This window comes from Ochotona curzoniae, unplaced genomic scaffold (genome assembly GCF_017591425.1).
Source record: "Ochotona curzoniae isolate NIBS_2020 unplaced genomic scaffold, NIBS_Ocur_1.0 contig_21, whole genome shotgun sequence".
In the NCBI taxonomy this organism is placed as follows: domain Eukaryota; kingdom Metazoa; phylum Chordata; class Mammalia; order Lagomorpha; family Ochotonidae; genus Ochotona; species Ochotona curzoniae.
Window position 1 is genome coordinate 7,234,454 of NW_024465322.1, and position 13,005 is coordinate 7,247,458.

General features: G+C 45.3%; 1 protein-coding gene across 1 annotated transcript; it reads right to left on the bottom strand.

The window, feature by feature from the left end:
- Positions 1 to 5,285: 5,285 nt before the first annotated feature.
- LOC121150465 (arylamine N-acetyltransferase 2) lies at positions 5,286 to 6,459 on the bottom strand. The gene has a single exon (XM_040971399.1). The coding sequence runs from the start codon at positions 6,437 to 6,439 to the stop codon at positions 5,567 to 5,569; it is 873 nt and encodes a 290-aa protein (XP_040827333.1). The 5' UTR covers positions 6,440 to 6,459; the 3' UTR covers positions 5,286 to 5,566.
- Positions 6,460 to 13,005: the final 6,546 nt, after the last annotated feature.

A 13,005-nucleotide genomic window follows, 5' to 3' on the forward strand; every position in this document is an offset into this window, starting at 1 on the left:
AGAAGAACGGCCCCAGAGATGATCCACAATTTGGACTTGGCATTGAGGCTGTGGTGTGCTGAGAGTTTTGGGGATGTACAATGTTATAAATGCACTTTGTGTAAAAATATGATGCAAATTTGAGGCCATATTTTGTTTTTCCCTCCAGTTTATATGTTGAAATAATAGCTTCACTACTTAAGAATGTGATTGTACTTGGAAATAGGACCTTTCTAGAAGTAACTAAGGTAAAATTAGGCAATAGACCTAGGCTGTAATGGAACAGGACTTTGTGCTTTTTATCAAGAGAAAATTAATGTATAGATAACAAGGGGAGTGGAGGTGGACTTTTGAGGCACAGAAGGTGACTGCGAAGTTTTAGACAGTATCTGCTCACTGTAGCAGCACGAAGCTCATGGTCTGACAAATTCTGCCAAGAGCTGAATAACTCTTAGTTCCAAATCCAATCTGTGAGAATGTCATATTTCCTTATTTTTTATAAGGTAAAGCGAAGATGCAGGAAAACCTCTGAGCTTATTTGCTGGTCAGACTTGGGAACTCAAATGGATGAAGAATTCACCACGCGAATCCCTGAAGGAAAAACTTTGACAGTTCAGAACTAGAAAGAAGACTCTGGCATGAGATGTATGGATTGGATTTGATGATTTGCGGTAACTGATATACATCTGCAATGCGTTGGTTAAAATAAACCCCACCATTTAGTGGTCGGTAGGGAACATCTAATTAGATCAATGAGGCTAGAGCATAGCAGATATATCAAAGCCTCACCTGGTTTGCACCCAAAGCCAGCTGTCAGAGTGCATCTCCCAGAAACTGATACTAATCACGCAAAGTTCTTCCCTCAACCTTGAATTAGCTGGCCAGTGGGAAATGTGGGGCCACTAATTCTCAGACTTCTCTTTCCCTCACTTTTGCTCTGTAGCTTCAATTCTATGCAGTGCCAAGGTGGAAGAGCAGAGTGTATTATATAATGGTGCCACGTGGTCATTGTACTCCAAAGTTACCTGACGAGATAACAGGGAGTTCTGCTATTTCATGTCCCAGATCCAGAGAGGTTTTTGCGTGAGAGGAAGCTCAGAGTTCGCAGTTATTGCACAAGTTAGCTTCAGCTGAGTTCCTGAGGGTCATTCCCATTTGCTCACGCCTCTCTCAGATAAGTCGCTTCTACCTTATGATTTCCCTTACTCATTGCCTTATAAAAATGTATTTCCAGCTTTTCTTCTAAGCAATGTTAAGAAGTCCAGGACTAATTCCATGGTCTCTTAATTCAAACTCTCTCTGTCACTGTCAATATCTCGTCTGTCCCATTGCTTGCTGCTGACACTTAGCCATGGCGCACTTTGACATGTGTTGTTTATTCATTCACGAATTATTTGTGATTTGATTTATTTCCACTCTAACATGAATAGCACTGCTATAAATCCGTGCACAAAGTTTCTGTTGATATATGTTGCCAGGTATCTTGGAAAGACTGGTAAGAGTCAACTCACGAGGTTACAGATAAAGTTATGTCTAACTTTTTAAAAAACCTGCCTACCTGTTAGCTAGAGCAGACGGGTACCCTCTTACATGGTATGAGGGTTCTACATTCTCATCCACGCTAGTTATTAACTTATCTGTCTTTTTAACATTGCAGTCCTTTTGTGGAGGTGAAGGGGTTCCATGACCTTCTCACAGATGCAGATAGCTTCCGTGGTTAGAAGTCAATGAAAGCTATCTCTTCCCTTCCCTAACCGGTGCTACGTGACACTGAACGCATTTATTAGATCAAGTTCCTTCGAAGTTTAAAGTGTGTGTTATCAAGCGCAAAACATGTCATGTAACTTTGCTCCCTTAAAGACCTCAGAGGAGATTCCTTTAGAAAGGATAGCAGCAAATCTGGATGTCAGAACCAGAAGCAGAGCCTGCCCACTCCCGTCTGGGGTGGGATATGGGTCACTCAGTGCCCCTGACCCAGAACTCCCCCAGGCCCTACTGGGCTGCTGGGCATTCAGAGGATCCTAACCTGCCTGTGTCCTGTTGCTGCCTGGAAACATACCTGGCATCAAGCATGTCATCAGTGACAAGGCGCTTCTAATGTCTTCTATGCTTATAGCATTCCTGTGAAGCTTTTCATAACGATATTTGAAGCATTTGTAAATCTGCAGTTGATATCCATAATACTGAGCAGGGAACATTAAACACTGACTCATCATCCTTGGTAGTGGCTGGTAAATGTTTAACATGTTGTCCAAAAACAATCAGTTTAAAAAGTTCAAACTCCAGTGTTCAACACAATAAACAGGGCCATTCTGGAGTTTCTCCCGGGTTCTCTTGGGTCACACACTCTCACTGGGCAAGCCTTAGCAATCATCTCCTGAACCACTTTATAAGCCTTATCATTAAGATTTCTAAACACAGTACTACTTCCACTGCAGTTAACAAAATCGACTAACATCTATGTACTTTGGTCTAGCAGAATGCTAGACTCATGGTTAGCATGCAGAAAGTGCTGATCCACAGCTTACATTCAACAACCATCTCAGAGATTAAGATCAATAAATAAGTAATACACTAGGGCAGATTCTGAAACAAAAATGAACCCTAACTATGAGTACGACACATGGAAGGAGCCATTATTTCTGTCTGGGAGACTTGGAAAGAGTCACAGAAAAGACATTTATAACAGGGATATGAAAATGGGTTACAATTTGTTTTTCCTTCTTCAGGTACACACAGCATTTTTAGAGCAGGAAAGAGCCACTTAGGAACAGGAACCAGAGATGAAGCCACAGTGACTGGAGAGAGGGAGGGAGAGGATGCAGCTCAGGGGTGGCCTCTAGGAAATGACATGTGCATGGATTTAAAGTCGGAGGGAATGTTGTAGCACAGCAGTTTAATGACACTGGCATTCCATGACTACTAGTCGGCTTCCTGGTTGCCCCACGGCCCACCTAGCTCCCTGATATTGGATGTGGGAAAGCAGCAAGGATGGTCCACGTGCTTGGACATGGAGACCCAGATAAAATTCTTGGCTGCAGCCTTGCATCCATTGGATAGTGAGCCAGTAGATGGAAGAGTTACTCTTTCTCTCCATCACTCTCTCTGTAACTCTACCTTTCAAAAGCATAAGTACAGTTTTAAAAAGTGAGTAAGACAATTCAGGGCCTAAACTGCTGATGTTCCCAGACATTGCGGTCTGTAGGAATCCCATGAGCTCACACATCGTCTCCCTTGAAACATTCTCTGAAGTGTCATGCAAACCTCATCACTTTTCTCACTTGCCACGAGATGGAATAGAGCCTGCTGGGGCAAGCACTGAATGCAATGCGTTTTTGAAGTCACACTTTGTTGTGTTGTTTGCGTATTAGTTTCCTCCCTGAAGAAGTCAGTACCACGTCTTAAAGTCTCAATTTCACAACACCCAGCATGAAAGCGTGCCATGTGTCCATTGGGTGTTGAATCAAAGCTTGTAGTGAGCATCACTGATGGGGTGAGGTTTGCCTGGAGACCTTCTGCTCCCTTGAGACGAGCAGCTCTGCAGCCTGCCCCTGCTGACAGCCAGCCTGCTTGTCTATCCCTTCCCAGGCTGTGGCCAAACTGCAGCAGCACAGTCCAGGGGCTGCCTTCTGCCCTGCTCCTCCAATCCCAGTGTCTGTGCTGCAACCCCCAGTCTGCAGACCCCAGCTCGAGATCCTGGGAGCTCCCCAGGCGTGCACTGCCAGTGCTTGCCTTTCAAGGTTGAGGCTCTTCCTAGGCAGCAGTCTTCTGGAAGAGGAAGTTGGCATTGATGATCACACAGGTGCAGCTGGAGGCTGCCCGCACAGCTTTCTGAGCTGCTTTGCCCATCTCTCTTCTGCCCTTAACAAGGATCCCTAGAGTGCAGCAGCTCCAGGACTGGCGGCTGACCAGAGGGCACTAGTTCACAGCTGATTCAACCTCCCTTCAATGAGAGACATAATTCCTTATTTCACTCTGGGCCATCGAGGGTAAAGAGCAGGGAGAAAGGCAATGTGAGTGTGTCCCTAACAGATCCCTGAACACTGTGGACTCCTGAAAGAATTCATGTATTTGTTTGAGAGAGGGAGAGAGTGCAGTTCTAGGAGCTGGTTCACTCCCCAAATACCAGGCACAGTTGAGGGCTTCGCCAGGCTGAAGCCAGGAGCCTGGAACTCCAGGTCTTCTACCTGTGTGACAGGGACTCAATTCCTGAGCCATCAGCACCGCCTTTAATATCACTAGGAGGCTGGAGTCAGGAGCCAGAGCTGGTATCCAACCCAGGACTCTAATGTGTGACACACATGTGTCTTAAGAGCTGGGCTCAGTGCCTACTCCAAGGGATCCTGCTTAATTTGCAGAATGGGGTTCTTGGGGCCAGTTAGGTCTACAACTCTGTATTTCTCCATTGGATTTCTACCATTCTCTGAGCAGAACAAAGAAAAGTAGACTGGAGGATAATGAGAGAACTCGTTGTCGGGCTCTTTGCATAGTGGGACCATCTGCAGGGGCAAATCCAGTTTTATTAGCAGACTGAATTGAGGGAGCTGCCGTAACGATGTGGTGGTTAAGCTGTTGCCTATAAGCCAACATCCCATAGCAGTACTACCCTTTTGCCATGAGGAGCCAGAGTCACACATTGACCAAGCAGTTCTCCCAGTAACCATAGGATTTAAACTCAGATGGACACCAAGAACCTCACGTCCTCTCTTATAGTAAACCCCAGAAGCAACCAAAGACTATAACTAAAGGGTAAGAAGGAGGGCGAGAGGAAGGCTGTACTGAAGTCAGCCAGCCCATAATATCCTCATTCTTCCTGATGAAACCTTTGCCTTGTATTGTATTGGCCAATAGTGTTGTTTTATCCTTTTTCAGCAATCAATGATTTCAGTGATTTATACATATATTAATATACATGATAATTGTTCCTTTAAGACCGATCAATTCTGCAAGTTGAAAATTTTGAACAGATAGTCTTTATATCTAATAAAATGATGCAAGAAGAGCCGTGGAAGGAAGTTCTAGCTGCGCCATTTTCCTAGTACCTAGTCACAATGCTGCCTTGTCTTGAGGCCTGCTGGCTCTTCTGGAGCCAGTATCATGCTTCACTCTGTGCTGGATCCTCATCCTAAGCTGTACAGGTGGTGTGTTCCAAACACTGAACAGAGGCAGAACTCAGGAAGCCATTTCCTCAGTATCCTGTATAGTCAGTTATGAATGAATGTTTTCTACAACTTCAGTGATACGTCAGTGTTGAAGATTTACTGGCATAAATCACAAAATAATGACACATTCATTTAAAATGCCTTTTTTAATTAATTTTGCCAAGGGTGATATTGTTATTTTTATTTTAACAACTTTCAAATATGTATGGTCATAATTTTAGGGTTATTATGATTTTCATGTGTAGGATTTTCATCAAAACAATATGAGTGTTAGGATGGGATCTGGCATCAGCTGATCATTGGTGACCAGTTGATAAATACACAATAATTTGATATTCTATTCTCTTTCATTTTTCATGTTTGATTTTTTTATAGTAAGAATGTTTAAGTACTTGCAAGACTGAGCACCATTTTTTCTTCTTACTCTAAATAGTAAAGGATTTAACACCATTTTTGGACACAAGCTTTTTTCCCAAGGAAATATTAAATATGGTTTTCAGCACTTCTTCAACTTCCTCCTCAGTTAGAGTTTTAAACTCTACCAGATCTGTATTTTCCTTGTAATTGAAGATCCGGGAAGTGAGGACAAACCCCACCAAACATTGAACCCCTTCTGGGGTCTGCAAGGAGCAGAATGATTTGTCCAAGAACACAGATGATGGAGTTTCCTGGAGATACGTGTTTGCAGGCTCGAATTCCTCAATTGTTCGAGGTTGAAGAGTGAAGCTGTAGAGCTTTTGGTAGATCTTCTTTTCCAGGAGTTCAGAGTTGAGGAATTCTTCATTTGGAATATACTGCTGTCTTCTGATTTGGTCCAGGTACCAGGTTTCACCCTCTTGTCTCACGCGGAATATGCTGGGCACCTGGGGCTGATCCTGGTCAGGAATCAGCTCCACAGGCTGCCACATCTGGTAGGAGCGTCCAAACCCTGCATCGACAATGTACTTCTTGCCATTGATGACCACCAGTACTATAAGGTGAATCATGCCCGTGCTGTATGTGTCATTTCCACCAAAATAAACATACCCTCCTAACATTGTGACGTCGAATCCGGTGGTGGCCAAAGCCCAGTACAGAAGATAGTTGACCTGGAGACACCATCCACCTCGATTCTTCCTCACAATTTTATCAAAAATGACCTCTAAGTTCAGCTCCATGGACTCCCCACAGTGAAGACTAAGGTTTTCATAGGGGACAGTCCTGATCTGGTGCTGAAGAATGCCCGTCAATGATTCCAAGTCCAATTTGTTCCCAGGGTTCTTATAACCAATCCTCTTATAGTATGCTTCAAGATCCATGATCCCTAGGGCAAGCGAACAGAAGACCAAGTTGTAACGCTTTTGAACTTGGACATACTTGGGTGGCTAATGGCAGCTTTAAGCTGTCTAAATACGGAAATGGGCAGGTTAAGACATTCGTTTCCCACATCGGAGTGCCTGTCAGGGTTCAGCATTCAGCTTTGGCCTCCAGGTCACAGCCCTGAGAGGCAGCGTTGATGCCTGCCACCCAGAAGGGAACCTGGATTGAACCCTCAGTTCTTGACTTCTGCTCGGCCCACCCCAGCCCTAGCCTGGCTCAGCCCAGTGCACCCCAAGTGCTTCCCAGTGTGGGGGAGTCCTTTCTGTCTTCCTCTTCCTCTCTTCTCTACGTCAAAGTGCCTGGTTTGTGTTCCACTCTGCGTTTAATCCAGCTTCCTGGCAGTGTGCACTGTGTAGGGCAGCAGGTGCAGGCTCATGTTCTTGGGTTCCTGCTGCTCCTGTGGGAGACCTGGCTGGAATTCCAGACGCCTGACTTAGGCCTGGTCCTGCCTGGCTATTACAGGCACTTGGGGAACGGATCAGCAGATGCAGAACTGTCTCTGTCTGTTTATTTTTCTCTCTCTCCCTCTCTCTCTCTCTATATATACACACACACACTGACATCTATATGCATCAATATACATATATGCTTCTCTGCTGCTTAAGTGAAATGTAATTCTATAAATAAAGTATTACGTTGGAAAATGGGCTGGAAATCCAGATTAATGATGGGCTAAATGATAAACATGTATTAGGTGATTTTTTTGGTTATGAACAAAAAAGGAAATTCCATCTGGTATTAATTACCACAGTCTTATAAATAGTTCTAGATATAGCACTACCATACCGTTTAGTACATAGTATTTACATTTATCTTATCCAGTCAACTTCCCCTCTTATCTATAGATCATCCAAAGGTTTCCCTCCAAAAATTTTTGTTCACTCACTTAATGCTTATCTGCTTTATTGGGTTAATAAATAGTTTACCTAATACTCAGTATCAGCTGCTGACCTAGCGTTTCCTTGTCTGCATAAAGCTTACATTTTAGGCAGAGTTAGAATTGCACAGATAGTGAATACAAGACTAATAGAACAGATAGTCTGTCAGGCTGTACTTTTTCTCTGCAGGAAAAGTAAGGCAAACATCTGAAAGTACATGTACAACCTGACCCAGGATCCCCCGTGCCTGAGAACTTACCCATACAATGAAATGGACAGATAAAAGGTTGTATACACTCCATTGATTATTTACAATAGCTTAGGTATGCAATCAACCAACAGGGACAACTGATAACTAGATGATCTAATTGTGGCACATGCACTTTGGAATGTCACTCACCTATAAAAATGGATTAATTGTTTGCAGCATAATGTTTGCAACTGAGAACCATTATGGTTAATGAAACCAGCCAGTTTTCAAAAAGGCAGGGCTCAAATGTCTTCTCAGAAATGTGCAGTTAAGAGAGAATACAAAATGCATAGAATGAGAGACATCGTGGGACACAAAAGTTGTATTTGCCCCTTGCTTACACTCCTGTGGGACTGTGGTCTTTCTATTTTCACTTATTGAATATCATGATTAGTGGTCATCTAATTGAAATTATGTCTGTGAAGATCAAAGAAAAAATGAAAAGATTCAAAAAAAGACTTAAAATTCAAGAATTCATGTGTGATGAAACAAACCCAATTCAAGCAGAAAATAATGTTAAATACAAAGCATTTGTTATACGTCCATGGAAGAATAAAATGTGCAAACTGACATCAATGTGGTGACAAAATTACATCATTTCACGTAATAAGCATCTCAGACATCAGCCAATGGAGTAAAGACACAAGCAAAGCCAGTACGTGAGACACGGTGAACAGGAGTAACAGGCACGGCACACACACGCTTGCACAGTGGGAAAACCTGATATTCCTAGTGAAGGCTGGTGGGAAGATAAACCCAACACAATGGAAAAGCTCAGAGGCACAGAAAGGTCAAAGACAACCAGCTGTCAAGAGATTTGGTGCCTCTCTAGGGAACTCACAAGTGTGACTGGGTTGGAACCTCGCTGTGGATGAGGGACCTGGACATGATTTCATTGGCTAGCGCGGGGAGTTCTTGCCTACAGTCCTCAGCAGCTGCGATCTTTTTCCTTGTTCGCTGAATTCCTTATTTAGTAGAGCACTAAGAACTTGGTTATGATTGTTAGGACCGCATAGGCTACTGGGAAACCCGCAGTTAACTTCACACAGGGCAAAATGAGCCCCACTTAGGAATGACCCAGGGATGTCATGATGGCATTTTATGGCCCCAGATTCTGAAGGTTCTGACTCCTGAGCTGCTTGCTTGCCTGGGTCATCCCAAGCTGACAGAAGCACCTGTAGATTGCTGGCTTTGATGAACACCTCTTTTGTCCATTCAATCTCCACCAACCCCTTATCGCAGCGGACACGGATTTCTGAACAGGTTTTATTTTAGAATAACATTTTCTTTGCTTGGGGATCCTTGTGTCAAGGCCTGCATTTCAGGAACCAGGCTTAATTCATCAGATGGTGCTTTTGGAAAGACTGTGAAAGAAATGCTAGACACACAAAGTAAGGCAACATCCAGGACATAAAAGCCAGCAGATCACATGGATGTTTGCTGTTTTGTTGAATTTGTCAACATTCAGCGTTTGGACTAGCATCTGAGATTTATCCCTAAGCGGCTTGCCATGCAAATTACAAATAAACTTTTTTGGATGTATCTAAGGAGAGCAGATTGTCATGCAGAATTTTTTTGTTGAAGTCTGTGCTTAAGGTTCTGTACATCGTTCAGGTACAAGAGTCATTTTCAGTAAGTTTTACATGTAATATGTTTATTATTACCACCAAATGAAGTTCTAACCAGGAGCCAAGAAGCAGATTGCTCCAATGGTAGACGGCCCACAAGATCTTGCGGCAACATCTCCAGGACTGTGACATACAAACTCACCAACTAAAACTGATCTGGAGACTACTCCATAGAGTTCTGCAAACACTGATAAAAGACTTTTAGGGAGAGCTAACAGGTGGCTTTCCTTTCTCTGTATACGATGATGTCCTTCTAACCCTTCTCTTTTATTACTGCCATAGGGAGGGACCTAGCATTCCATTAGGTTGGTAATACAACCACCCTGTAGCCCTACCCTTTGAAAACATGATGGCTGGGACAACTCAACAGAAGGATCATTATACAACAGGCGTCACTATGTAGAAGACCTGTGTGTCAGCATGACTCCTAGGGAATGCCAGCAGTGGCCAGGCAGACAGTGGGCATGACATGCAAGAAGCCAGGAGAGCCCATCTCAAGGGAAACAGGTGCCACAGCTGAAGACAGTAAAGGTCCAACAGCGTGGGCCTGGTGGGCAGCATGCAGGAGAGAGCTCCTTCTGAGACGGAGAGCAGAGTCAGCCGTTTAGGCACCAAACTGAAAAAGACCAACAAGTGTTCAGATGTGTTGGGCACAGAGCCACAGCACAGAAACACATGGGAGAGCCAGCCCAGAAGGTCCCTGCTTCCTGGGACTGCTTGCCTACGCAGGGTCCCTTCTCCTATGGCATTCTGCAAGTCTGTCCAGGGGCGAGGCATTCAGTCTCATTTATACTGAAAAACTAGTATTCCATCATTTACTGCTCCCACTAGGCCTCGCTCTGACATAAAGCTTGCCTGGGGAAATCTTCTAGACACAATCTTAAACCACACAATTCAATAGCCACAGACCTTTGGGATCAGTGTGGGATTGCTGATCAGCAAATGCAAGAGGAGCAGGAAGTGTTCTGAGCCTGCTGCCTGCAGGACTGGGTCCTTTGGGCTGTATCCTGGAGGGCTGAGCAGAGGTGCAAATGCTATTACAACCACCCAGGAGGGGAAGCCAGGAAGCAAGTTCCTTCCAGCACACTGGCTGTCTTCTAAAACACATATTTAATCCCGGCAGCAAATCTTTCCAGTAGGCACTGCTATTAGCTCCATTTGGCTGGTGCAGAAATGCGTGCCCAAGTGCTCACAGCTCGAACGTGCTGTGGCTGAAGGAGGCATCTTTCACACTCCCCATCATGCTGTAAGCAGCCATGGCAGTATGCTCCAAGCCCGGGCCACCTGCACTTCTGACACACTACACACCTGAAATTCCCATCGATGGTGCCGTCTGCTGTCTGGCCTCCCAAGAGAAGGCGAATTAAGCCCACATGTCAAAGTATGCTGCAAGTTCCAGAGAGCTCCACTTACCCAGGGCCAGAGACCAGGAAGCAGCCTGAGTGCTGAAGGCAGGCCTTTCACTTTCAGATTCCACAGGAGGAGTGCCTTTATTCACATTCTAGATTGCTCCGCCTCTGAATTCAGTAACTTGGTCCTATCAGCTCTGGGAGTGTGGTCAGGAGGCTTCCAGCTGCCCAAGGGGATCTCTGAGTCACAGCTTCCCACTGAACAAGTTCTGGGCACTCTCTGCCAGCTCTCCTGCCTTTGGCCTTCACAGCTTCCTGCTGTCCTGGGGCCTGCAATTCAGAGAGGTGGCACTGAGGGCTGGGACAGGGTCCAAGCAATGTGGACAGACCCTGCAATGTGGACAGATCCTGCAATGTGGACAGACCCTGCAATGTGGACAGACCCTGCAATGTGGACAGATCCTGCAATGTGGAAGAAGCCACAGGAGATGGAAGGTTTTATTTGCACTCCCAGCTTGTGATCAATTGCTGTAAGGCCTGTCTGCTGTGATTTTCTTAGTTTCATCCCTGGGCCTCACTCCGGCTGCCTCTCTGAAGGCACTGCATAAGGTGTTGACTGTAAGCCCAGGTCTACGCCATGACTCCTACCTGTCATAGCGTTTTGTGTCTGCCTATATTTGATTTACATCCAAGATGTTGGGCTACAACTGCTGCTGTTTTATATGCATTTCTCAGTATACTGTGTTTAAAAAACAACGGCTTCATAATACCACTGATGGCATTTTGCTAAACCTTCGGCCCCTACTTCTGTTAACATTCCTCTGGTCTCATGCTGCATGAGTTTGGGACTCTCTGCCTGAATGTTTTCATGAAACCCGGACCTGGGCAGTAGATGCACCTGCAAATTAATGCCCCAGGGACCACAGCTCAAGAATGATGAGAGTGTGAGGATAAAAGCCCCTGTTCTAGACACTCCAGTACTTGCACTGAGGCAACTACAACACTGCCACCTGGTGTCGGCCAGTGGTGTCACAATCCCTCAGTGCACAGGAAACTTGCTAAGAATTAATTCCAGAACTGTGGGTTCCTCAACTGTCCTAGCCTCGCTGTCCCACTCCTGACCTGGTGCTTCCCTACACCAGCCACTTGTTGCAGATCCACATCTCAGCATCCGCTTTTGCAGGAACCCTCGGCCCAGGTATTATTCCACTTAGGAGTTACCCTGGAGACATGCTTGGCTTGCTCCACCTCCCAGTTCCTGTAAACACTGACAGGATGCAGGATTGTCTGTGCATTCCTTGGGGAGTCACATGAGCAGTTTGCAGGCATGCACACCAGGAATGGTTCGCTGAGGGGCAGGGCAGATGCGTCCTGAGCTCCCTGGGCACCACCAGGTTTCTCTCATCTGTAATGTACAAGAACGCCCATCTTTCTTCTTTCCGAGTTGACACGTGGGAGCAGAACCTGCACAGGTCTGTGAGCCTCGTGCACGCGGAGTGACGGGTCAGCGTTGCTGTTAACTCCCGCTTCTCCGATTGCTAGTGGATGTGAGCATCTCTTCACAGCTCTATTAGACGGCGGATCTCTCCAGAAAAACTGTGTCTGTAGTGGGAGAGGGAGAGGGCAGGCTGGAAAGACCTCCAGAACGTGGGGTCGGGATCTGGACAGCTTCTGAAGAGCATGGGCAGGGAAACTTTAATTGACGGTGGGTTATTTTTCTCTTGATTCTGGGAAATTCTGCACAGGGAATTAAAGTGTTACAACACAGATTAGCAAATTCAATACTCTGAGATTGCTTCTATTGTAATTGCCACCGTGGGGTAGCCCAGGACCGTCTGAGGCCCTGGCACCAGCAGTAAAGAGTTAGTGGCTTTGACAATGAGTCTGGGGCCACGCTGGTCCCAGGCGGAGACTCAGAGATGCAGCAGGGATCCGGCAGCTGTTCGGGCATTCCCTCGCTCATCCAGACCCACAGAGCAGTCGTGCACTTGTGACGGGCTGGGTTTTGGGTGCTCCAGGAGCTGAATCAGGGGCCGTGAGCAACACGCACGAACGGCGCCACCTAGTGTGCAGGAGTGGCAATGCCTACTTTAGGCTCAAAGGAGTGTGTACATCAGGCTGGGGAGACAAATATACACCTAATCCTTCGACGTATGTCCGACATTTTTGGCATACTTATTGAAATTACTTTCCTTTTCCCAGTGCATGTTTTTTTTTTTTACAACTTTATCAATAATCAGTAGAATGTCTGTACACGTGTCAATTTCTGGGTTCTTGATTCTGCTGCATTGATTTCTGTGTTGGTTTTATGCCAGTATAACTTTATTGTAATGACTATAGCACTGTAGTGTACTTTAAAATCAATCATGGATTATGATGCCTTCAACTTTACTACATTTT